A 24,985-nucleotide genomic window follows, 5' to 3' on the forward strand; every position below is an offset into this window, starting at 1 on the left:
GCTGTACTTTAAGTATAGCTGAGTCTAAGTGTAGACATGAGTCTCATTGCAAAGCTACATAGGTTAGCACCTTCAAATGGGGGGCCCCCTTTCCACCCCTGACTCCAGCCCCACAGGTGAGAAGCCGGAACAGAGAGGCCAAGTAACTGGGTCAGGGTCACTCAGCCTGGTCAGCATACTCTCTGTATCTAAAATTTCTCATTTGCGTAATGGATTGTGTGCCAGATGCAGTGCCAGGCGCTTTACATATACACTCCAGTCTTAATGAAGTAGAGTCGGTGGTCTCACCTGTGCTTTACAGATGAGAAAAGGAAGCTCGAGAACAGGATGGCATTTCACAGCTGGCTTCAGACCTGAGGTTCACAATGCCCTCTGACCCTGCCCCTTGGTTCTGTCAATTCTTGGGGTTTCCTGTGGTTCCATACAGATGTTAGGGTGGTTTGTTTCTTTGAAAAATGCCATTGGAATTTTGAGAAGGACTGTGTATAGATTGCTTTGGGCAAACTGGACAGTCTAGCAGTATTTTTTTTCTTTTGAACTTTCAATTTTGTATTGGGGTATAGCTGATAATAGAATCAGCTATTCAATTATAGCTGAATTGAAGAATTGATGCTTTTGAACTGTGGTGTTGGAGAAGACACTTGAGAGTCCCTTGGACTGCAAAGAGATCAAACCAGTCTATCCTAAAGGAGATCAGTCCTGAATATTCATTGGAAGGACTGATGCTGAAGCTGAAGCTCCAATACTTTGGCCACCTGATGTGAAGAACTGATTCATTGGAAAAGACCCTGATGCTGCGAAAGATGAAGACAGGAGAAGGGGTGACAGAGGATGAGATGGTTGGATGCCATCACTGACTTGATGGACACGAGTTTGAACAAGCTCTGGGAGTTGATGATGGACAAGGAAGCCTGGTGTGCTGCAGTTCATGAGGTCGCAAAGAGTCAGACATGACTGAGGACTGAACTGAAGAGCTGATTAACAATGTGATGTTTCAGATGAACCGCAAAGGGACTCAACCATACGTATATGTGTATCCATTCTCCCCAAACTCCCCTCCTGTCCAGGCTGCCATGTGACGTTGAACAGAGTTCTCTGAGCTGTGCAGTAGGTCCTTTCTGGTTGTCTGTTTTTATTTTTTAACTTTTTGTTTGTGTTGGGGTGTAGCCAGTCAGCAGTGTTGTGGTAGTTTCAGGTGGACAGCAAGGGATCTCAGCTATCCATCCAATCCACGAGCACAGATCAGCTTCCCATGTTTTGTCGTCTTTAATTTCTTTTTTCACAACCACTGCCTCCCTCCGAACTCAAACCCATTGAGGTCACGGGGATGAGACCACATTCTCTCATTTACTTCTCAGGCTCTACACCCTCCCCTTACTGTCCTGGAGGAGGAGGCAGGTCTTGTCTCCGGTGCTCTGGATCTCGCCCTAGCATCTCCCCTTCCGTGTGCTCCTCCTCAGACCCTTTGCTCTCCATGCCGCCTCTTCTTAGCATTTCTGTTTTACTGAGCAGCAGGCACTGTTCTCTGTGCTTTGTAAATATTCATGTACTTAATTCTAAGACCCCCCATCACATAAATACCCTTATTATCCCTCTTTTATACTGAGGCACAGAGAGACTAAGGGTTGCCTGACCTGTGATGGAACCCAGCATCATCTTTCTCACGCTAGGGAGATTCTCGTCCTTAGTCCGTCCACTTCCACCACTGCCTGGCGTGGTCTCCTCCTCAGTCCACAGCTGGGAGCCTCTGTACTGGTTCCCTCCTCCCGTCATCACTGTGACCGAGTGCTTGAGCTTCTGCCTCCAGTATTTCATAGAAACCAAAGTATTTGTATGAGCACACAAGAATATTATAATGCAGCAAAATAATTTTATGAAAAGTGATTTATCCAGTACCAGTTATTTTTAGCATGTTCACAGGGTTACTTTTTTAAAAAATACTGATTTGGCTATGCTGGGTCTTCCTTGAGGCATGCAAACTCTTAGTTGAGGCATGTGGGCTCTAATTCCCTAACCAGGGGTCAAACCCAGGCCCCCTGCACTTGGGAGCACAGAGTCTTAGCCACTAGACCACCAGGGAAGTCCCTGTGGTGACTTTTTAAATACTAGATTTACATTTGAAATTCTTAAATAGAAGCTGTGGACCAAAGAGGCCAGGTGAAATGAATAACATAATTTCTTTCAAACATTTTGTTTTGGGGTGCCAGGTAAGGTTATAGTTTTTAATGGTACTTGATACTGGATTGTTAGCATATATCGATGGAACTTAAAATGGGTGAGAAGGCAGTGTGTCGAGAACTTTGGACTTTTGGAGAAAAGATGTTTCACCTGCAATAAGCACTAAATAGCAGTTAATGCACTCTTTTCTTGGGTGCGCAGCGTATAGGTAGCACCTGAAGCAGGGAGAAGAAACTGCTGGGTCCTCTGGTTTCCGTTGATGGGAACACAGCAGGTCACGTTGCTCTGGGAGGTTCAGTCTGAAGGCTGGGGCAGGGCCTTACACAAACAGGGAGCTGTGACGCTAGACAGTTGTCCGCAGCTTGTGGCTCTCCTTTTAAATGGTTCAGCATCCATGGAGAGACAGAAGGTGCTCTCTTTCCCCCCGCCCCAGCCCAAGCCTCTCGCCTCCCTTGTGTGAATAGAACCTTAGGCGGCAGTGTTGCTCGGAGATTTCTCCCTGTGTTCGTGGGGAGGAGGGGGTGTTAGGAATATACTGGGATGTTACACATAACAGCTAATTCCTTAAACACTTTGGGGGCACCTGGTGTGGCATTCGGGGTGTAAAATGACAGATGGAAAATGCAGGGTCCTTTTTGAGGCACTCACCTCTGTGGGCATGCTGGGCATATTTATAGTCAACAGGGCAACAGTTAGATGTTTTATGATGAAAGAAACACTGAAATGCAGTCTGTTCATGAGTTAACCTTTCAGCAGGACAGAGAAAAATAGGGAAAAGCAGAAAGAATTCTTTTAATGGTAAAATAGCAGCATTAAAATTCATTTCACAAAAAAAGAGATAAAATATAAAAAAAGATAAATGATTCTGGTAGGTTAAAAACTTAACTATGAAGTTGATAGGCAGCCCATAAAAATTAATTGGATATTGATGACCTAAGCAGTTTCTCCTTTGGGTGAAGATTTTCTCCTTTACGTGGTCAGAAAAACCCTTTGTCCTCACCACTCTAGGACGAAGCATCCTTGGCAACTGAACGTGCAAAGCACTTGACAAGTGACCAGACCAGAGCCCCAAGGGCTTGTGAGGGTATTTCTGAAGTAGAAGCATGAGGTGTGTGGTCTGTCAGAACATTTTCTGCTCTTTCTAGGTGTGCAGTGTGGTCTGCAAAGTACAGCGTAGGCAGTTTTCAATTTAATGGGGCACTTGGATTTACATTCGGAATCTAGAAGGCTAGATTTAGAAAATCTGCCATCTTTTTTGTCATTGCCGCTGATCTTTAAAGACACTAAATTCTCAGTGGTAGCATGGTTTAAAACCTTTCTTTATTATTCTTCAGAATTATTTTATAGGAAAAATTGTGAAGATTTTCAAACCACCTCTGAGAAATGGGCATGAAGTGGAGAATATGCTGTTTAGAGGCCTCCTAGACGTGGGGCAGAGACCTGAACAGTGCAGGGTGGGTGTCATTGACGTGGACACCACCATGAAATGTAACTACTCAGCTTTCCTCGTCAGGATCATCATTTTATTAGCAACGGATGTCGAGGAGTTCAGCTCATGAAAGCCATACAGCTAGGTGGATTCCTCAGTAGACTCTTTTAAAGCAGGGTAGGTGTCTGGTCCTTTTTGTATTGTTTGATTAAACCAAGTAAAACATTCAATTATAAGGCGTCATCAGTAGCCTTAAATTATCTCGATTGTCCTCATTATGTGAAGCAAACGTCACACCTGGTCGTAGCTCATCTTCCCACTTTGCCTTTTCTTACATTACAGTCTACTTGCTGATTTGAGGTGAACTTAATATTGATCTGTGATCAAAGCGGACACAGTGTTGAAATTTATAACTACATACTAGGATCCCCTTTCAAACTGAAATGTAAAGTTTACCTGCAAGTTAGAATGAGGTCCTCTTGTGAGGGATCTTGTACACTGAGGTACTGACACTGTGAAAGTGAAGACTACTCAGGTAGTCACTCAAGCGAGTCTGACTCTTTGCGACCCCATGGACTGTGGCCTGCAAGGCTCCTCTGTCCATGGGATTCTTCAGGCAAGAATGCTGGATGTGGGTAGCCATTCCCTTCTCCAGGGGATCTTCTCAAACCAGGGATTGAACCTGGGTCTCCTGCATTGCAAGCAGATAATCTTGACCATTGAGCCACCAGGGAAGCTCAGGTAAGAAGTACTTAAAGCTAGAATTGGCTGATTGATTTTTTTTGGGAAATATGCGTGGCAGATCTTTACAGGTAGCTCTCAATGACACTGAAGAGTTTGGTGGTACAGTCAGACAGTAAAAGGAATGTGCTATGAGCGTATTGTAATCTTTTTGTAAACAGACATAAGGTGTGAATTAAATTACTTAGAATAATATAAAGAGTGTTTCATAAAGTGTATTTTCTCTGTGGCACACAGCTCATTGGGGAAAAGGCTCAGAAGATTTCAGGGTAATGAGGAGAGGGGTCAAGTTAGGGCTGAGCCTTTGCTCTGGGTGCGGGAAATACACACATACAGAGTTTGTGGATACAGCTTTCATCTTTTATTATATGCAAATATGAGTGAAGACATTTAATTGGCTAGAAGAGATATTAGCTTTATTTAGCTGCACACAGTGGATAGTTTAAACAATAGTTGTGTGTGTTAGTCGCTCAGTCGTGTCCGCCTCTTTGCGACCCCATGGGGTATTGCCCGCCAGTCTCCTCCATCCATGTGATTCTCCAGGCAAGAATAATGGAGTGGGTTGCCATTTCCTTCTCCATAAACAGTAGTTATTTTATTGTGATAGTTTTTGATAATGGTTTTGATTGGCAAATAGTTTTATGGTGGCATTGTGTTGATAGAATCTGCTTGTGTTCATATGTGTACTTATGGAAAAAATTTCCAACTTTGTTATATAAGTCAGAATAATTATGAAATAATGCAAACTGTTTGCTGTATATTCCAGCCTTAATTCCATTTCCTTCATCAAATATAGTCTTTTTAAAAGAGTAATTTAATACTGTAGTCACTGAGTAAGTAAAGTTTGTTTTCTCCCATTTTTCTGTCTGTAGATTTACCTTTTTGAAACGATGTATGGTTTCCCAAAATACTCTTTAATGCTCTTCCAAAGCCCTTCTCAACCTTCCTTAACAGTTCTGTTTCCCTTTAATATTGCTCATTTCCCTGATGGAAATTTGAATTTATGTAATTCCTTTGTATTTCTCCTTTGCATGTAATATTGTTACCAAAAGGAGGTGTGTGTGTGGCGGGTGGGGGGGATGGGGAGAGCCCTCTGGTTCAAAAGCCAGTAAACAGGCTAGGTTGGTGGAAAGGAAAGTTTGCTTTATTTCAGATGCCGGCAGCTGAGGGGGAGGGTGGTGGACATTGTCCGAGGGCCTACTCCCACCCTGACAAGCAGGGCCTGAGAGCTTTTATAAACATAATGGGGTGGGGGGTGCTCCATGCAGAAATATAGTACAGTCATCTCTACCGGTCATCTTCGATTGGTCATGAGTTGTCTGACTAGCATCATCTTGGTTGTTTTAGGTTTAGTTAATTTTAAGTTCCGGGATGCACTTGTTTCCATTTTTTTTGCGGTCAGTTCTTGGAACTGTGGCAGCTCGTGTCCTGGGTACAGTCTGGTCATCATGTAGTTAACTTCTCCACCTGGTGCTTTAGTTTCTACAAGACAACTCACAGGATATGGCTCAGAATATTATCTGTAGCCCTTGAGAAAGAACTAAAGGTCCTTGACTATGCTTAATGACTATATTATTATTTAGTCCTTAGACAGTTTTTTTGTTTCCATATTTTTCATTTTTCTGATTAATCTTATTCTTTGACTAAAGTTTTTCACAGGCAAAAGGCATGCAGAGGACATGGTTGGGGGGCAAGGACTATATGGTGCTGCTCCGTTTCAATATGGCATCTTAGGACACCTCCAGGTTACCCTGAGACCTCTGCCCTTAGTTGGCCTGGCTGTGTTGTTGTTTAGTTGCTCAGTTGTGTCTGACTCTTTGCTATTCCATGGACCGTAGCCAGCCAGGTTCCTCAGTCTGTGGGGTTTCTCAGGCAAGAATACTGGAGTGCGTTGCCACTTCCTTCTCACAGGAGATCTTCCCAACCCAGGGGTTGAACTTGTGTCTCCTGCATTCTTTACCCTCTGAACTACCAGGAAGCCCGGCCTGGCTGTGAGCTCAGGTTGATGGGTAAGGCTCCCTTCTCATCACATGTGCTCTGTTCTCGGAGGAAAATAGATAAATTATTTTCAGCTGCGGTATTGCTGAAGGTTTTTTTTTTTTTTTCCCCTTTTCCTTGAAGGAAAAGAACATTGGAGGTGTGTGTCCAAGGAGATTGTTTAACCACACTCTGTCTCCCTACCTTTCAACCAGGCTGAACTGGGGTACAGTTTTAAACTCTCTGAAACAGGATCCCCCTTACAGCTTTCCAGAACCTTTTAAAATGCAAAAGCATGCAGGAAATTGCCAGATCAGTTGGTTAATCAGTGACAACTGCAGTAAGTATACAAGAAGCGAGATTCTTCCAAGAGCAGTTGGCTGTGCACTGTCTTTTCAGCCTCTCAGCATGTTGCCCTTGGTGTCCTCCTGTGACTCAGGGTCTCTTTACAGGGGCAACCCTGGATCAGGTGGTCCCGGGGAGCCCCTTCCTTCCTTCTCTCCTTTTTTCACTCCTTGTAGGCTTGGCCCCCCCCAGATGTGTGTGTCTGTGTGTGCACACCTGTGCGTGCCAAGTCAGTAGCTTGAAATAGGTCTAGAGTGAGTGGGGAAATACATTTTCAAATGCCATTTTTTTAAAGTGGGTTAATAAGCATGTGGCATCATTGCCTTTATACACCAGTCAAATTTTGTTTGTCTAAACAACCCCAGGTTGTTTTACAGTATTCAGCAAGACACACTAAGCAATCACCACATGTCATAAAATTTGTGTTACTCTTCCTTTAGTCTGCCCGCACATACCCTTGCTAAGTGGGTTGAAGTACATTTCTGAAGTTGACCTTTTCCCCATCCCAAATAAATCACACAGAATTTCCATTTTCTTATTTCTGGACCTGGTTCCTCTTCATTTGCTTTCTCCTTTATCTACAATACAATTAAGGTAGCATTAAAAAGATAAGGGATAGATCGACATACTTCTTTCACATAGATGTTTGCCTGTGTGGACATGGGGTGTGCAGCTCTGTATTTGAACATTGTCCTCACCCCTTGTCTGCATGTAGTGTTGCTTATTTGAAGTGTTACTGGGACATGAACTGGTCTGTCATGGGGCACTCCGAGCTGCACGTGGGAAGATCACCATGGATGTGTTGTGTCTGCAGTGAGATGAGCAGTTCAGCTGTCTTCTCAGTGGCCTTAGTTCTTGGAAGGGATTAATTCAGGGGTGATGTTTCCATGTTGAATCACAGGTAGTAAAGGTAGCTCTCTAAAGGACATTGATTCTTGTGCTTTAGTGGGCAGCTTACGTATAGGATACTCTGCGTCTTTTGACCAATTTAGAAAAGGAAAAAAAAAGTGCCGAGACTGGGCACTTAGTATAAACTGTGAGATGAGTGCTGTTTAATTACTTGCCTTCAAAGAAAATTTATTAGCCCCAGGACTCTTACATAGAAAAAAAACCCACCTTTATCTGAAAGGCAGCTCAGAATGTCCAGACTCCTCAAAGTTATGTAGAAATAACTGAAGTATTTCTGCAAGAAACCTGTGAAATAGGGTGTTATGTAACATAGCATTAGATATTAATGTTAACTGCACTTTTTTTTTGTCTTGCAAAAATGATTGTCAAGCAGGTGGACGGATGTATCTTGAAAATTAAACCACTTTTGGATGTCCACTGTTTGTAAACCCTTACAGATTGAGACTTGGCACTAAGGGTTGTTCCTAGTCCTTTGGATGAGGTCAGTCTTGTTTCTTTGTGGGTCACGAATGCCAGGACATGCTTCCCTTAAATATAAGATGGCATGTCTTTGTTTTATGCGTGGTAATTCTTTGAGACCTGTTACCTGTTGTTGAGGGCTTCCCAGGTGGCTCAGTGATAAAGAATCCACCTGCCAATGCAGGAGATGCAGGTTCCATCAACACAGTCAGGAAGATCCTCTGGAGAAGGAAGTGGCAACCCACTCCAGTATTCTTGCCTAGAGAATCCCATGGACGGAGGAGCCTGGCTACAGTCCATGAGGTAGCCAAAGAGTCAGACGTGGCTTAGTGACTAAACAACAACCTGTTGTTTGTGGTTCCTTCTTAGTTAATCAAGGAGAATCGCAGCTGTAGCTCAAGAGGCACTCAGGGTCTGTGAGCAGGACTTCCCAAACTTCCACAAGTGCAGGAATCACCCGGGTGCCTCGTTAATAACACGCAGACCCTGGGGCAGGAGGTCAGAGTGGGCTCAGGATTCCGCACGTCTCACCAGCTCCCAGAGGGTGGGAGCTCCCAGAGGGTGCCGGCGGTCCCAGTGTCCTGCTTCAGTGGTGAGGCCGCAGTCTGCAGGGAGAGAGGCAGGTAGAGAAACCAGAACAAGGCCTGCTTGGTGCCTCTGTAGCTCCTGCGCCAGCGTGGTGGGAGTTCTAGGGAGGACTTTGGACTCAGCCTGCAGAGGGAGGGCTGAAGGGCAGGACACTTCCCAGGTAGGCGGTCACGGCCGGGGGGTGAGGAGGCAGGTGTGGAGGTGAGGCAGGTGTGAGGAGGTGGCCAGTTAAGTAAAACACAGTACTGGCACTGCTTTGACGGACCCAGCCTGGGTACTGGTGAAGGTTTCGGGGCGGAGGGAAGGGAACTGGGGAGCAGAGGATGGGGAGGCCAATGGGGTCTGATCACAGAGTGCCATGCAGTCTGCTGGAGCCTTTGGGTTCCATCCTGGGAGCTGAGGAACCGCTTTAAGGCTTTTAACCGGGGCGAGAGAGGACTCATGGCGTGGCCTCGAAGATCCTTCAGTCAGCCGTGTGAGCATGTTGAGACCCGACTCCGGAGAACCCTCAGCCTTAAGGTTTTATCCTTCACCAAACCACCACGCCTGATTACATCAGAAACAGCGTGAACCGGAGGAGACAGTAGACAGTGAGATGTTTGAGAGGAGCATCCCCAGGTTGGATGGGCAGGGTGTCCACAGGGCTTTATTAGGACAGCAGGCTACCTGGAACAGGGGCCCCGTCTGCTCCTTCAACTCTGTTACCCATCTCTATTAAATGCTTATGCAAAGTAGGTCCTCATTAGATATTTTTTAAATGAATGAATGCTGGGAAGGATTGAGGGTGGTTTTCCGTCATCTGGCTGGGTGGAAGAGGTGGGTGGAGGCAGCTGAGCCACACAATGAAAAATGTGTCTCTTCAACTATTATCAGCAGCGTTGGAGGCTGCCTAGTGATATAAATGGATATAAACACAGCTCTTATTTCCTGTTTTTGGTTTTATTTTTCATGTGGTTCTTGGACTAACGTAGACTTCACATCCTTTTTCATTCTTTCTGCATCTTTTTCTTCCAATAAAATAGTTAATGAAAATAATACACAAAGCTACCAAGAAAGGGAGTGGTGTAGATTTTTGGTTGTTAAAATTAAGCTTGCAAATACTTTATTTAAGCACAACTATAAGTGAAGAGGGCTTTGAAATTAATTATTCTTAAGTGTCTGAATTTTGTGTAGTCGAGAATCATTCCTCACTTAATAAAAATCATTTATTAAGAAATAGAAATATATGTTGGTATATATTACAGAAAGGATAAATTTTATAATTAAAAGTTAATTAGCATAAACTATGATATATGGAAAGAATACTATAAATTTCATCACAAGGGGTAGGTATGGACCTTTGAAAAAGAACACTAATCTCTGAGCAGTAGAAAATATTTTTTCATCAAAGAGAGTTGCTACTATTTAATATGGTCTTCGTCTAAGAACATTACCTCTAGGAAGAAAACTCTGTAGCTTTGCCATCCATAGTATTTTCTGCCCTGATAGAAGTGTTCCCCGTGTGCACTGCAGCCACCAGCCATGCCGGCCTGTTGAGCACTTGAAAGGCAGCTTGTGCGACCGAGCAGCTGAATTTAGAATTTTCTTTAGTTTTTATTCGTTTAAATAGCAACACGTGGCCAGTGACTGCCGCGTGGTTCAGCACAGTCATGGCCTGGACACACAAATGAGGGAGAAAATGTGGTCTTACCACGGGGGTGGGGGCTCCAGGAACGGTGTACTTTGGTCCATCCAGGAGGCAAACCTGGAGCTGACCGGCGGGGAGCTGATGCTGGTCACTTGGAGGTCTTCCTGCCGCTCCATCTGGGTCGGTGTGTGGGCTCATTGCCTCCTCCCACATCAAGCGGCGGCCTGGGCAGGCCCCTGCTTTCCCTGGCGGTTGCTGGGGGCCCATAGCATGGTGCAGGGATCACCGTCCACAGACCTGGTGATGGAGCTGGAAGGACTCTCTGTGAGGAGCAGCCCAGCCATTTGGAGCCTTCTCTGTGCATCCCTGCTGTCGGCTGGGGGTCCTTCCCCACTCTGATGTGATCTGTGGTCTGAGACATCGCCGTGGTTGTGCTGAGGGTGAGGAGGTGCCTTTTTTTCTGCCACTCCACACTCCCTTGGAAATGCTGCCAAGTGCTCCCCTCAGTCCTGAGAACAGCAATCAAATTATATCGCAAACCTCAGGCTCCTGGGAGGTGGGGGAGAAAAATGCAGAGAGAAGGAAGCGCATCAAGCTGTGTTACACTAAGGTGGTCACTGGCTCTACAGGGCAGCTGACTTCACACTTGCCCCATGGGTTGGATTCTTACGAAAAAGTGGGTGGCACCCGGATGGCATTTGACTGCCACAGCCGGATACAGAGTGCTTGACCTGCAGTGAGTATTTTGCCTGGGGAAAAGAAAGGTGTTCTGTGTTCACCTCTCTCCTGTCTGACTTTCCAGGTCACTGAGACACCAAATTAACACCTGACGACACAGACGCCATCCTACCTGAACCAGAGCATGGCAGTAAATTGTTGTTTATGCAAGCTTTGGAAAGTCAGAGATTACCTTCAAAATATTAATATGTATTTTCAGACAGCTTTTTCTTTCATTCTGGTGTGTCTTACTCCCTGCTTTTGTCCACCCCCCTTTCCTGGGTGCTGTTTACTTGCTTTTTGGAGTTGCTAGTTTGCAGCCTACTTACTCCCCAAAATATTAACCAGTAGCCTCAATATGGTGCTAGAATGGGCTTGCTTCCTAAACATTACAGACCGTATAAGTGAAAATTATCTTGAAAGGAAACTCTCTTCTGTTTGGTGGTTTCAGCAGTTATTTTAGTGACCAATCTCTGAATAAATAGGACCCCGTCTAAGACCTTTAATCTTTTGCCCTCGCTGACATTTCATCTGTACATTTTTCTTTGATCTTTGGGAACTGTTTGTCGTTAAAATATTTTGTATCAGAGGTTTACTCTTCTCAGTCCATAGAAGTGTTCTTCATCTGTAAAATGAAGAGAGGCTTAGATTAGGAGATCTGCAAAGCACTGGCCAGCTCTAAATTTTCATCACTGGTTGCACAGCAAGCCTCAGGTCAGGTGTCCACGACTCCCTTAGCTGGGCTGTCTCCTTGTGCCTCTTTTCACCCCAGACACACCCCCAGATACCTTCTGAACTCAGAAAATACTTGCTAGTAGGGTGCTGAGCAGAAAGACCTGATTGTGTCCTCATTATAGGTGTCTGTACTAAAATGTATATAATATCAGACACAGTTAAAGCACTTGTCATCATGAATTACCAAGAAATATTTTGTAAAATGGTATCCTAAATTTTATACCATAACCCATGAATCTTAATTTTTATTTAAAAAGTTTTAAATAAACTTTAAAACTACAGATGAATGTAACCTCGAAGAGGACAAAAGGGAACTTTGTTTTTATTTATTATTATTATTATTTGACAGCTTCAGGTCTTAGTTGCAGTGTGTAAGATCTTTTAGTTGTGGCAGGCAAACTGTTAGTTGCGGCATGTGATATCTAGTTCCCTTGACCAGGGATCGAACCCTAGCCGCCAGCACTGGGAGCACAGAGTCTTAGCCACTGGACCACCAAGGAAGTCCTGGAACTTTGTTTTTATTCACTGATACACCTCTGGCAGTTGTGATCAGTGCCTGGATCACAGTAGGGACTCAATAAATATGTTTTGAATACATAAAACACGATTTGAGATTTAACTTGATTTTCACTTAAAGCCAAATCAAACATAAATACATCTTGAAAATTTATTTCTGAAGTGATAATGATGAGAATTATTTGATAACACTGATAACTTGTATTTCTGTTTCTTATTTTTAATAATTATACCTGTGCCATCTTGTGTGGTGGCTATTGCACCCATGTGTTCCTTTCTGATTTGAAATGTGGCTCTAGTAGGAATTAAGAAATACTGTATGTGTGAAGTATAGATTGGGTTTCAAAGACAGTACTGAAAATGTAAACTGTCTCATTCATATCAGTTACATGTTGAAGAGATCATATTTTGCATATGTGGGATAAATAAAAATTATTAAAATTAATTTCACTCTTTTGGGGGCTACTTTTTAAATGTGACTACTAGAAAATTCAAAATCACCTATGTGGCTTCGTTGGACAGTGGTGGTGTAGACACAGAAAACATAGACCATGAATGGAGACAAGGGCCAGCCCTCCTGAAAGGAAGCTTATATGAATATCTTTGATAAGAACAAAATTAAGTGTTGCAGCTGTGACTTGGGAAAAGTGGGCATTCAAATGGTCTTGATCAAATTAAAAAAAAAAAAGACCAAAATAAATTAATTAGATTAGCTCAGATCAGAAATATGAAGTCCAGCTACCAGATGGATTCCTCGCATAGTCGCCAGCAGAGTGAGTCTCGAGGTCAGGAAAGGGGCAGGCTGGGTGGTGGCTGCCCCAGCAAGTGCAAGTGGTTACCAGGGGCAGACTGGAGCCGTAGTGTTTGGGCTCCTCTGCCTGGACTTCACCTGCCTGGGGCCGCAGCTCTGGTAGGTGGCACATTCACTGTGCCCCATAACTGCCGTTTTCCCTGCTGCTGGGAGGTGGCCCCTGGGTGGGAGGAGCAGGGAACCAGAGACCCAAGTGTTGGGTAGGATTACTCGCAATGTGTGTTCTGCTCTGTCCCTTCCCTGGCCTGAAGGCAAGTTCTCTTTCCCTTGCTCCTTAGCCTTCTAAAGTGAGTGCCAGCTCCCGGCTGCTTCTCCAGGCCGGCAGTGCTCGGAGTGTGGTGTCCCAGGTCATCCACTCCTCCAGGCTCTTTTTCCCTAGAGGCTAGCTGAGAACCCCATACAGTCCTCCTGTGACATGTGGAGGGCCTGGGAGGATGAAGCCATTATCCTATAAAATAAGGCCATCCAGGACATGCAACTTAGACGCTACCTTCCTTAAGCTAATTTGAAAGGTTATTTTGGTAAGTGGTTAGTCTGCACGGCTGGTTTAAGCTATTATCAAGTCCATTCCGGTATTTATTTCCTTGAAAGCCAGAATGAGCCTTGAATAAATGAAGACTGACTGTGTAGGCTTTTTAGGAGTAAATTCAATTTATAAATATTTGTTTCATTTGGCACTGGAGATTTCGACTGCTCCTGAGTTTGAATTTTAAAGCAGCTGTGTAGTGAAGCAGCGTGTCTGTAAATAAAATGGCTTTCATGCTCACCTTATTTCCACCCATCTGACCCCTGTTTTTGGAGAAAGTAAGATCAGAAAATTCACGGCAGTTAGCGGCCAAGTGAAGAGACCTTTGGCTTCAGCTGACAGCTGTCGCCTGAGCACTGCCGACCTGGAGACCCTCTCAGGTGTTCTGTCTGTAGCTCTGACAGCAAGCAGGAATGCTGTTTACATTTTCTGTAGGCGAAGATCCCCCCCTTGTTGGGGGCGTGTTAGAATAGGACGGGTGGAATCTGAATTTCGATCTGTCTTGGGGTGAGTTCTCAACAGTGCTGGAGGTGCTGGCCAGCCCTCCAGCCGGCCCCTTTCCCATGCTTATGTGGATGGGTGTCAGTAGGATTTATGGCCGGGCCTGTTTATAACATCCCTTTTGAAATTCTTCAACAAGATACTGTTTTTTCAAGTTGGGCAGTATCACACAATGCTTCGTGTGCTTATGAAAGAGGGGAAAAAAATGAGTTAAATTCCAAAGATGTTTAAGATTTTGGACATTTTTCCTATGTGAATTAGTTCTTTATTAGGCCTGTCGATTTAATTAGCATTGAAAAAAAAAACTTTCCTGTTTTGATTGTGGAAACATTGTTTAAATCCGTTATTTTCATCTGATACAGAGTCCTTAGGAAGTGTTTGCATAAAGCACAGAGTGTTACTTAGTATCCACCACGTGCTGTGACCCTGGGATGCAGATGGGCCGGCCTGCTCCCCGTTACCCTACCTGCTCTGGCCTGCCTGGTCCCAGAAGAGGTCAGGGCAAGGGAGAGGGCTGCAGAGACATTTTGAATTTTATTCTGTTAAAAGTTTCAGTTTTGAACAGTTTGGGTGAAGGCTTTCTGTCTCTACCAAAGAGAACGGTCATCGTTTAGAAACTGTCCGTCCAACTAGAGTCTGTCCGAGCAGACACACGGTGGTCCATTCCTAGAGCCTGGGGCTGGTGGGTGAGTGATGAACCTGTGGTGGGACTTCCTCTGGTGGGGGTGAGCGGGGGATGCTGGAGAATGAAAGTCTTCCTTCCGGTCTCTGTCTGGCCTCGTCTGTTTCTGCCATCAGATTTAAGGAAGTGATGAGTGGTCACACCACCTGCAAGCGGGCCTTCCAGTATTTTTGCCGCCGCTGTCTCCTTCGACGTCCCTGTTGCCATTTCCTCGTTGGTTGTATGTGGGCCGTAAATATCCAATTTGTACGAAATGACTGATTTTGGTATTTGTATAATCCTCTAGTCAATTTAACTAAGTTGAGCTTTTCACAGCCCTCGGTGCAGCGGCTGCTCATCTGATTACACTGCTCAGGGGAATAAGGTTAAGGGCGGGCTGTTGGTAACCGGAGCATTTCCAGGGCTTTAGTGCAGCAGATGGGCTGCTTGGCGATAGTCATGCATCTGCTGGCCTGCTGTGGCAGCTGCTGCTGCTTCATGTTGTGTTCTTTTGTTCTGTTCCATCCAAGAATGGAACGCGAGGAAGTGTAGTGAATGGATTAATTTAAGGTTAAGGTTAGTGTTTGCTTGCTTTCTAAGTAACCGATCATAACAATGCTTCTGGTAGAAGCTAATGAGTTTCTCTTAAAGTGAACTAGATTTATAAAATATGGCTCAGCGAGGGGGCTAGATTAGTATTGTTGGTGGAGACCAAATTCAAACGCGTAAAATGCTGGCAGGTTTTTTTTTATTATTATTATTATCATTTGTCCCTAATTCTTTGTTTTCTTCCTTCCTCTCCACTACCTCCCGATCCCTTCCAGGACCTCGATCCAGACTTTGCCTGACACTGCAGGGTCCAAGAGAATTAAAGAAATATGGAGTGACATGAAGAAGATTAGTCAGGATTATAGGCTCTGAGGACAAGCCCTCAGTGAAGTGAAGCACAGACGAGCTCCCGCGCTCTGGTCTGGAGGAGCCAGCCGTGTGCTGGGAGAAGATGGCGGATCCAGGAATGATGAGTCTTTTTGGCGAGGACGGGAATATTTTCAATGAGGGCCTCGAAGGCCTGGGCGAATGTGGTTACCCTGAAAACCCCGTGAACCCCATGGGTCAGCAGATGCCTATAGACCAAGGCTTCGCCTCCCTGCAGCCTTCCCTCCACCATCCCTCCACCAACCAGAATCAAAGCAAGCTGACCCACTTCGATCACTATAACCAGTACGAGCCGCAGAAGATGCACCTGATGGACCAGCCCAACAGAATGCTGAGCAATGCCCCCGGGAACGGACTGGCTTCTCCTCACTCGCAGTACCACACCCCTCCCGTCCCCCAGGTCCCCCACGGGGGCGGCGGGGGCGGCGGCGGCGGGGGCCAGATGGGCGTCTACCCGGGCCTGCAGAACGAGAGGCACGGGGGCCAGTCCTTTGTGGATGGCAGCTCCATGTGGGGCCCCCGGGCCGTGCAGCTGCCCGAGCAGATCCGAGCCCCCTACCAGCCGCCGCCGCCGCCGCCGCCACCTCCGCAGACCCAGCCGGCCCCATCGGGCCCCCCCGGGCAGGGCCACCCCCCGCACCTGCAGCAGCTAGGAGGTTACCTGGCGCGGGGGGACTTCTCCATGCCGCAGCACGGCCAGCCGCAGCCGAGGATGGGCCAGTTTCCCCCGGGCCAGGAGGGCCTGAGTCAGGGAAACCCTTTCATCGCTGGCCCCAGCCCGGGCCACCTGTCGCACGGCCCCCCGCAGAGCCCCGGGGTGGCCCCGAGCCTGCGCCACGCGGTGCAGCCCTTCCACCACCACCCCCCCACCGCTCTCCATGGGGACTCGGTGGCCCACAGCCCCCGGTTCTCCCCCAACCCCGCTCCGCAAGGGGCCGTGAGGCCGCAGACCCTCACCTTTAGTTCTCGGAGCCAGACAGTCCCCTCACCCACTATAAACAACTCAGGGCAGTACTCCCGCTATCCTTACAGCAACCTAAATCAGGGATTAGTTAACAGTACAGGGATGAACCAGAACCTAGGCCTTACCAATAGCGCTCCCCTGAACCAGTCCGTCCCGAGGTACCCCAGCGCGGTGGGATTCCCGCCCGGCAGCGCCCCAGGACTCCTGCACCAGCAGCCCGTCCACCCCAGCGGCTCACTGAACCAAATGAATGCGCAAACTATGCACCCTTCGCAGCCTCAGGGATCGTACGCCTCCCCGCCTCCCATGTCACCCCTGAAAGCGATGAGCAGCAGCGCGGCGGGCACGCCGCCCCCGCAGGTGCGGCCCGGCAGCGCCCCCATGGACGTGGGCGGCTACCCGAGCATGCCGCACCCGCAGCCCGCTCACCAGCCGCCCGGCGGCGCCCTGGGGCTCGGACCGAGGAGCCTGGGCCCGCGGAGCCTGCCGCCGGCGCGCCCGTTCCTGGGCATGTCCCCGGCCCCGCACCTGAGGCCCAACGGCTGCCCCGGTGTGGGCCTCGCCGACCCGCAGGCCGTCCAGGACCGCCTGCTCCCCGGCCAGCAGCACCCCGGGCCGCAGCCGGCCTTCCAGCAGCTGCCCAGCTGCCCTCCGCTGCAGCCGCACCCGGGCCTGCACCACCAGGCTTCACCCCCGCACCCGCACCACCAGCCTTGGGCGCAGCTCCACCCCTCGCCCCAGAGCACCCCGCAGAAAGTGCCTGTGCCTCAGGTAAGGGGGCGCGGCCTCGCGGTGACGCGGCTCTCCTGAAGTTTCCCTCTAACTTTGGGGAACGCTGCTGCACTTCCAGGTCCTTTGTCGTCTTGTAAGCTGCTCCAGAATCTCTCTTTTTTCCCTCTATTTCTTGTTCAGTCGTATCCGACCTTTGTGACCCCATGGACTGCTGCACGCCAGGCTTTCCTGTCCTTCACCATCTCCTGAAGTTTGCCCATGTTCATGTTCATTGCATTAGTGATGCCATCCAGCCACCTCATTCTCTGACACACTCTTCACCTTCTGCCCTCAATCTTTACCAACATCAGGGACTTTTCCGATGAGTTGTCTGTTCGCATCAGATGACCAAAATATTGGAACATCAGCTTCAACATCAGTCCTTCCAGTGAACATGTAGGGTTGATTTCCCTTAAGATTGACTGGTTTGATCTTCTTAGGGTCCAAGGGACTTTCAGGAGTCTTCTCCTACACCACAGTTTGAAGGCATCAATTTTTCGGCGTTCTGCCTTCTTTACTGGTCCAGCTTTCACAACCTTATGTGACCACTGGGAAGACCATAGCCTTGACTGTGCGGACCTTTGTTGGCAGAGTAACGTGTCTGCTTTTCAAACTGTCTAGGTTTGTTATCTCTTTCCTGCCAAGAAGTAATCGTTTTCTGATTTTATGGCTGCAGTCACCATCCTTCTATTAGTTCCTTAACTTACTCTCTCACTTAGTGGCTGTGCATTTATCTACTTTTTCAAAAAAATAAATGAATAAATCTTGAATCCTCCTGTCCCAGGACTTGTGCTGGAGCTAAGAGTGCATAGAAAAGCCAAACCCAGGTCCTGCTTGCAAGGAGCTCTGTTCTCATTGCCAGTGGGGAGGTGGATATTGGACCCAAGTGTTTTTCCCTTCTCTTTATTCTTCTATGCTGTTCTCTCTACCCCTCTCTCCGATTTAAAAATACACTGAGCCTTGGTTTCCAGCACCATTTCATGTGTTTGTGGTAGTGCTTCCCACCTCTTTTAGGAAATCATTATTTTTAAATAATTTTTATCAATCATATTTTCAGTTCAGTTCAGTTGCTCAGTGCTGTCCAACTCTTTGCGATCCCATGGACTGCAGCACACCAGGCCTCCCTGTCCATCACCAACTCCCGGAGTTTACCCAAACTCATGTCCATTGAGTCGGTGATGATTTAATTAAAAATTATAAATAGTATTTTAATAAATATTAAATTTTATTTTGTTGTTATTTTCCCTACAACATGTGGTCTTCTGAACCAGCTGTTGAATGTTAGTGTGAACTTAACTTACACCCTGCAGAAAATCATAGTAAACGACAATCCACAGAAAGGGTTCAGTCTCATAACAGATTTGGATACCTAGCACTGAAAGCAGAGGTCTTCCTTTTTGTCAGCTGGGATTTCATCTTACAGAATTTATAAGCAGACAGATTTAGGTTTTAAGCTCTAGTATTGCCAAAGACATCTTTCTATTATAAGTGTTGGTGTTTGTGCCCTAGGTCTAGGAAAAATAAATTAATGTCTGTACATAGAGAGTATTTGGAGTGCTGTTCAGAAATACATATTGATCTTCCACTGTGATTGCAGCCCTGAGCGTGGATGGCACAGTGTGATTTTAGAGCTGTAAGGCACAGTGCTCATTCCTAACGAACTTGTAATCAATTTGGGAAAACATGATCGATACGTGAAAGTATAAACCAGAGGGAAAGACCATGCATGGTTACGCGACAGGTGTGCAGAGAGGCGGTGCCTGTTGATGAGGGCGCTTGGAACCTGGTCAGGACTTAGCCAGGGGTGTGAACTGAGGACGCTTTGCAAGTACATCAGAGGGGGCATGGGTTGTTGAGTTCGCTGCAGGCAGGGCCTGGGCATAGAGGTCTATATTCTGCTTTAAAGAATTTGGACTTCACCAGTGATAATGGATAAGACAGTGCCTGGGCTGGTGGGGGAACCTGGAGATGAGCTGTGAGGCTGGAGCCCAGGTCTTGTGAGGACAGTGTGACCAGGGACCAAGGATTGGGGAATAGGAATGGGAGAGAATGAAGCTACATGCAAGTAAAAGGGTGGGGTCTGGAAGCAGAGCCTTTTAGGGGGCATCGAGGGTGGAGAGGCATTTAGATCAGAGACTCAGAATTTCTGCCTTGGTGGGACTAGGGAAGTGAAGGTCAGGAAGTCTCTGGGGGACTTCAGGACACAGTGGGGGTTTGGGGAAGCTGTGCTCACAGGCCTGACACACTTGGGAATTCTCAGGAGGGGTCCGGAGTTTGGGGGGTCACAAGGGCCTCAGCCACCTGGCCTGTGCTCCCCCAGAGAGAGCCGCTTCCTGTCCTGGAGCCTCACCTGCAGTGCTGGGAACGGGCTCCCGAGACTGTGGACGGCAGGGAGGGAGGGCAGGAGGGCTGTCTACCAGCTGCTGGGGCCTTGGCCCACCTGGGTGGCTCCTAGGGCCGAAAGGAGCTTGACCTAGTTCCCAGGAAGTATTCCCTTCTTGTTCCCCCTAAAGTTTGTTACTGAACATGGGATCTTCTCAGAGCAATGGTCCTTAGACATCTCCTGGTCCCAGCATCTTCTCTCCTCCCTGGAGGACAAGCACAGTGTGGGGGAGACTGTAATCCCATCCCTGGGTGGAAACTGCTGGCCTCCTCCAGCTTTCCCTCGTTTTAAGAGCTCAGATGTCTTAACAGAGGTTTAGAGGACATAGATGAGTGTGTGGGCTCTGAGTCCCCTAGTGCCTGGGGTCTGTGCCCTGGCAGATACCGGTGGCCACCAAGTGCATTTCCCTTTATCACCAGCTCCATCCTCTTGAGCACACCATCATAGACTAACCTGGAACTGTTTATGAGGTATATTAAACAAGTAGATTTGAGGTATTTTTATTATCTTAGTTGCCTTTTAAACATTTTTTTGCATGGTATTTGCTTTTTTTCCTTTCTCCTCAACTTTACAGAACCTCTTCAGCTTTTGAAGCACTCGGTTCTGAAAATTGTACTAGAGAAGCGTAAAGTCTCAAGATGACCGTAGGCTTTGAAATCAGAAGGGTGTTTGAATTACAGCTCTCCTCCTTATTTGCTTGGTGACCTGAGATAATTTCTTACCCTCTCCGAACCTCAGATTCATCATCAGTAAGATAGGAAGAAGTGCCCATCTCAAAGGGTGTTGAGGTCAAGTAGGGCAATATACTCATATCGTGAGAGTGTGATCTCTAGCCTGTGGTTGCTCAGTTTTGTCCGACTCTTTGTGGCCCCATGGACTGTAGCCCTCCAGGTTCACCTGTCCATGGGATTCTCCAGGCAAGAACACCGGAGTGAGCGGCCATGCCCTCCTCCAGGGGATCTTCCCAACCCAGGGATTGAACCCAGGTCTGCTGCATTGCAGGCAGATTCTTTACTGTCTGAGCTACCAGGGAAACCCGTAAATGTCAATTCTCTTTTAGGTTCTACTTTCTGATCTGCTGCAGTGAGAACCTTACTTTGTAATTCATGTCATTTCATGTGTACTGAATACGATATAAAGTCACTTTTATTTTTAAGGAACAGGCTACATGTTTATGAAATATGGCCTTAGTTATGAAACATTAAATTTGACTTGTGCAAATATCACCCCCCTTTTAGCCCATGTTTCTGGGTGTGGTGAGTTTAATGGAGTGGATAGTTGAGTAACCCCAACACCTCTCTCTCCCTAGGACTGACTCACATGCCACTCAAGCAAATCGTCTATCTGGTTATGTTTTGCTTTAAAACTACTAAAATTATTTTACACTTCGTATATGACACAATGGTGGTTCAAAACCATGCTGTGTAGCAGGGAAATTACCAAATTAAGTTGAAATATTGATGTAATTTGCTGAATTAGCACATTCAGATAGGATTATTGACTTTTTTATCTTGAGTTGTTTTTTTTTAATGTTTGAATAGAAGTTTATGTTTTTTAGATGTTTCATGGGTAGTGAACAGATATTTTTAAAATTCTATCACGTTTAAGTATCTTTGAAGATAAGTCTAACTTTATAATGAAGAGTCAGCAAAGGAGAATATTAGAACAGATGCCAGAGTTCATGGGGCCATATGTTCATTGTGTGGACACAGTCTTTAATGTTAGCTCCAGACTAGCTTGATGATTTGATGACACAACTTAGAGGGAAAGAGAAAACCTAGCTTCTATTTCTTTTCAACAGCTGATTAGGACAGTAGTTTCCCTCTGTATCTCAGACCACCCACCCTCCCTCCCTCCTTCCTTCCTTCCTATCAATCATTGAATAGTTCATTTATATTTTAATTTTTTTCTTCCAGTTTTATTGAGATATAGTTGACCTGTAGCCCTGTATAAAGTGTACAAGGAGTATGGTATAATGATTTGATTTACATACGTTATGAAGTGATAGAATAAGTTTCGTGAGCACCCATCATCTAAGTCCAAAATTAAAGAAGCAAAAAAAAATTTTTTTTTCTTGTGATGAGGCCTCTTCGGCTCTCCGCTCATATCAGCTTTTACATATAATATACAGCAGTGTTTATTATGTCGTACACTGTACCCCTGGTACTTATTTATCTTATAACTGGAAGCTTGTACCGTTTACCACCTTCCTCCAATTCCTTCTCCTCTAGCCCCTGCCTCTGGTAACCACAAATCTCATCTCTTTTTCTATGAGTTTTTTGTTTGTATTTCAGGTGTAATTGACCTACAGCACTGTAGTGTTAGTTTCTGTTACACGACACGGTGCTTTGAAATATCTGTGCATTTCAAACTGGTCACCACAGTAAGTCCGGTTACAATATGTCACCATGCAAAGAGGTTAGGTAATCGGGGGCCGTGTTCGCCACACTGTACCTTTCACGGCTGTGGCTCATTTGTTTTGTAACTGGGAGTTTGTCCCTCTCAGTCACCCTCACCTATTTCTCTTCCCCTCCACCCACTTCATTCCAGCAGTCACCTGTGCGTTCTCTGTGTCTATGACTGTTCCTGTTTTGTTATGTTTGTTCATTGGTTTAGCTTTTTTAGATTCCACATGTAAGTGAAATCATACAGTATTTGTCTTTCTCTGCATCTCAGTCCCTTTTATGCTCCTTAAAATTGTTGGTGCCTCTCAGGATTCTTTCTGTTTTTATTGTTTTTAACACCAAGAACATTTTATACTGGGATATAGCCAATTAACAATGTTGTGATAGTTTGAGGTGAACAGTGAAGGGACTCAGCCATATATAATTGACTCTCAAGATTCTTTATGTGAGTTTTATGTGTTAATATTTGTTGTCTTAGAAATTTAAAACAAGGACAGTTTGAAATATTTGTTACTTGTTTGCCAAATGAGTAAAAAATAATAAACCATTATGTGTTAACGTTCATCACATCTTCAGCTGCCAAGCAACTGTGTTCCAAGAGAACAAAACCTCAGTGGCACTGTTCACCTTTTCTGAGATGTTACGTTCCGACAGCTGCTTCCTCCTGCAGTCTGCAGGCAGGTCATGAGCCGCTGTCTGGCCAAGTCCACGTGCGTTCGGAGAGAATGCGTGTGAGAGGCTTGGTGACATCTCAGTGTCACCTACAAAAAAATGCCCTGAGCTCCCCGAGCCCTGCTCTGACAACCAGCCATGTGGAGGCGGCAGTGTAGACCTTGGAGTCCACAGTTTCTTGGTAGGAAAACTACCAACTGATTCCTGACCCCACGCCCCCAGAGCAAGCGATTCCACCTAAGCGGAGAGACAGAGCCCCTTGCTTTCTCTCCAGAATGAGGGGTGACCCACCCTCTTGGTTAAAGGCACAGGGGGAGGAGTGGGAACGTCCGTTAGAATCTAACCTGTTGTCAGACACTTGGTGGGGACTCAAAAGTGACCCATTGTCGTCGGGCAGGCGTTTAGAATTGCTTGCTGCGGAGTTGGGGGAATGACCCCAAGCATTCATCCCAGGGTCGCGTATGGTCAGAGCTGTTGGACTCCCTTTCCTTGGTTCATGGGAGCAGTTCGCAGACGCTCAGGCTCCCCATGCTGCTCCCTGGGGGAGAGGAGGAGGGCTTGTTGGGCGGAGGGGGTGCGGGCCGCCTCTGGAAGGCACACTGTGGGGGTGAGCTTGTGTGCTGGGGGCAGCTCATCACCCAGTCTTAGGAGGCGAGGTGGGGGCCTGGGAGGGTGTTCTGGGCAGGTGATGTGTCTGCTGAGCTGTGAAATACCAACTGAGTTGAGTGGAGGGTGGGAAAAGGTAGGCGAGGAGAGAGTTGGAAGGCTAGGAGACGTGAGGGCAGAGAGAGAGGGAGTGAGCCCAGGCCCCTGCGTGTCCCTCAGTGTTACTGGACTGTGGGACCAGGGCCAGGGGGACTCCCCTTTCCCCCGCATGACCCTCAGACCAGGCTCCGTGTCCACGGGTGCACTGGGAGGGTGCAGAGGGACCCAGCACCACCCTTGGGAAGAGGGAGAGAGTGGAGAATGGGGCTGGGTGGACGCCGGTGAGAACTACCCAGAGGGAAAGCTCCGGTTGTCATTTTCCTCTTGAAGAGCTTGTGGGTTGTCCTACAAGTCACCGGTGTACTTCTGAGTTTCTGAATAACTCATCCCGCTCAAATCTACAAAGGTGTAGATTCATTGAGTATACCCTGAGGTGGGCAAGTCCTGGTGAGGTTTTTAGGATATGCAACACTTGTGTGTGTGCACGGTCAGTCATGTCTGAGTCTGTGACCCCACCAGGCTCCTCTGTCCTTGAGATTCTCCAGGCAGGAGTACTAGAGTGGGTTGCCATTTCTTCCTCTGGGGATCTTCCTGACCCAGGGATTGAATCTGCGTCTGTCTCCTGCATTGGCAGGTGGGTTCTTTACCACTATGCCACCTAGGAAGCGCCACTGTGTCCTTAGAACACATATGTTTTGGATGCATTTGTGCTTCTCTCATTAATTTGGTCCTGAAATACAGTCATGGTGAAGGAGGACAGAAGCAGAATGCATCTTTAAAGGACCACTTAGATTGAGGTGATGGATAATAATGCCTGTGTCCTAATTTTCCCATGGGAGATTAAAAAGGATCCAAAAGAATCAGTGGTGCAGCTTTTCCCCTTCTGTCTTCCGTGATGTGTTATGAATAGCTTAAAAAAAAAAATAGCTTTTCTGGGAAACCCTTTTCCTGGTAAATGTCAAATAGAGAAATCCTCTCAGTTCACCCGGTACATAACAGAATTGCAGACACAAGCAGAGTAATTGGCAACTACTAAATACATTTCATGGAAAAAGTGGGCCTGCATCTTTTGCCTCGTTTATGAAAATTGTGGTCAGGAGTAGAGAAAAGGACCTTTTTCATTAAGAGTGGACGTGTCTCTGTGAATACCACTCCGGACAGACTTACACTTTGACACCCCTGATGATGTCTGGTGGAGATGAGGAAACAGACCAGCTCCGAAGGAAACGCGTATTTGACCTGAGTGGTGCCTGGGGGCTGTGGTCAAGGTGCCCACACTGAGAGACAGGCACACAGGGCCAGGCCTGCTGGAGCAGCCGCCCTGCTGAGCCCACCCCCTTCCCTAGGCTCTGGTCTTCAGGACACCTGGGGTTAGGGCAGTGTATCCCCCTCCTGGATGGATCCCAGTAACCCCCTGTCTTTCATGAAG

General features: G+C 46.8%; 1 protein-coding gene across 4 annotated transcripts in view; it reads left to right on the top strand.

Moving 5' to 3' along the window:
• Nucleotides 1-24,985, top strand: part of CHD7 (chromodomain helicase DNA binding protein 7) — a 184,497-nt gene that overhangs the window by 44,126 nt on the left and 115,386 nt on the right. For all 4 annotated transcript variants that reach the window (XM_043483121.1, XM_043483123.1, XM_043483124.1 and 1 more), the window contains exon 2: nucleotides 15,545-17,391. In XM_043483121.1, the coding sequence (XP_043339056.1) occupies nucleotides 15,721-17,391 (1,671 nt within the window). In that variant the 5' untranslated portion in view covers nucleotides 15,545-15,720. The remainder of the gene's footprint in view (nucleotides 1-15,544; nucleotides 17,392-24,985) is intronic.

This window comes from Cervus canadensis, chromosome 12, assembly GCF_019320065.1.
Source record: "Cervus canadensis isolate Bull #8, Minnesota chromosome 12, ASM1932006v1, whole genome shotgun sequence".
In the NCBI taxonomy this organism is placed as follows: Eukaryota; Metazoa; Chordata; class Mammalia; order Artiodactyla; family Cervidae; genus Cervus; species Cervus canadensis.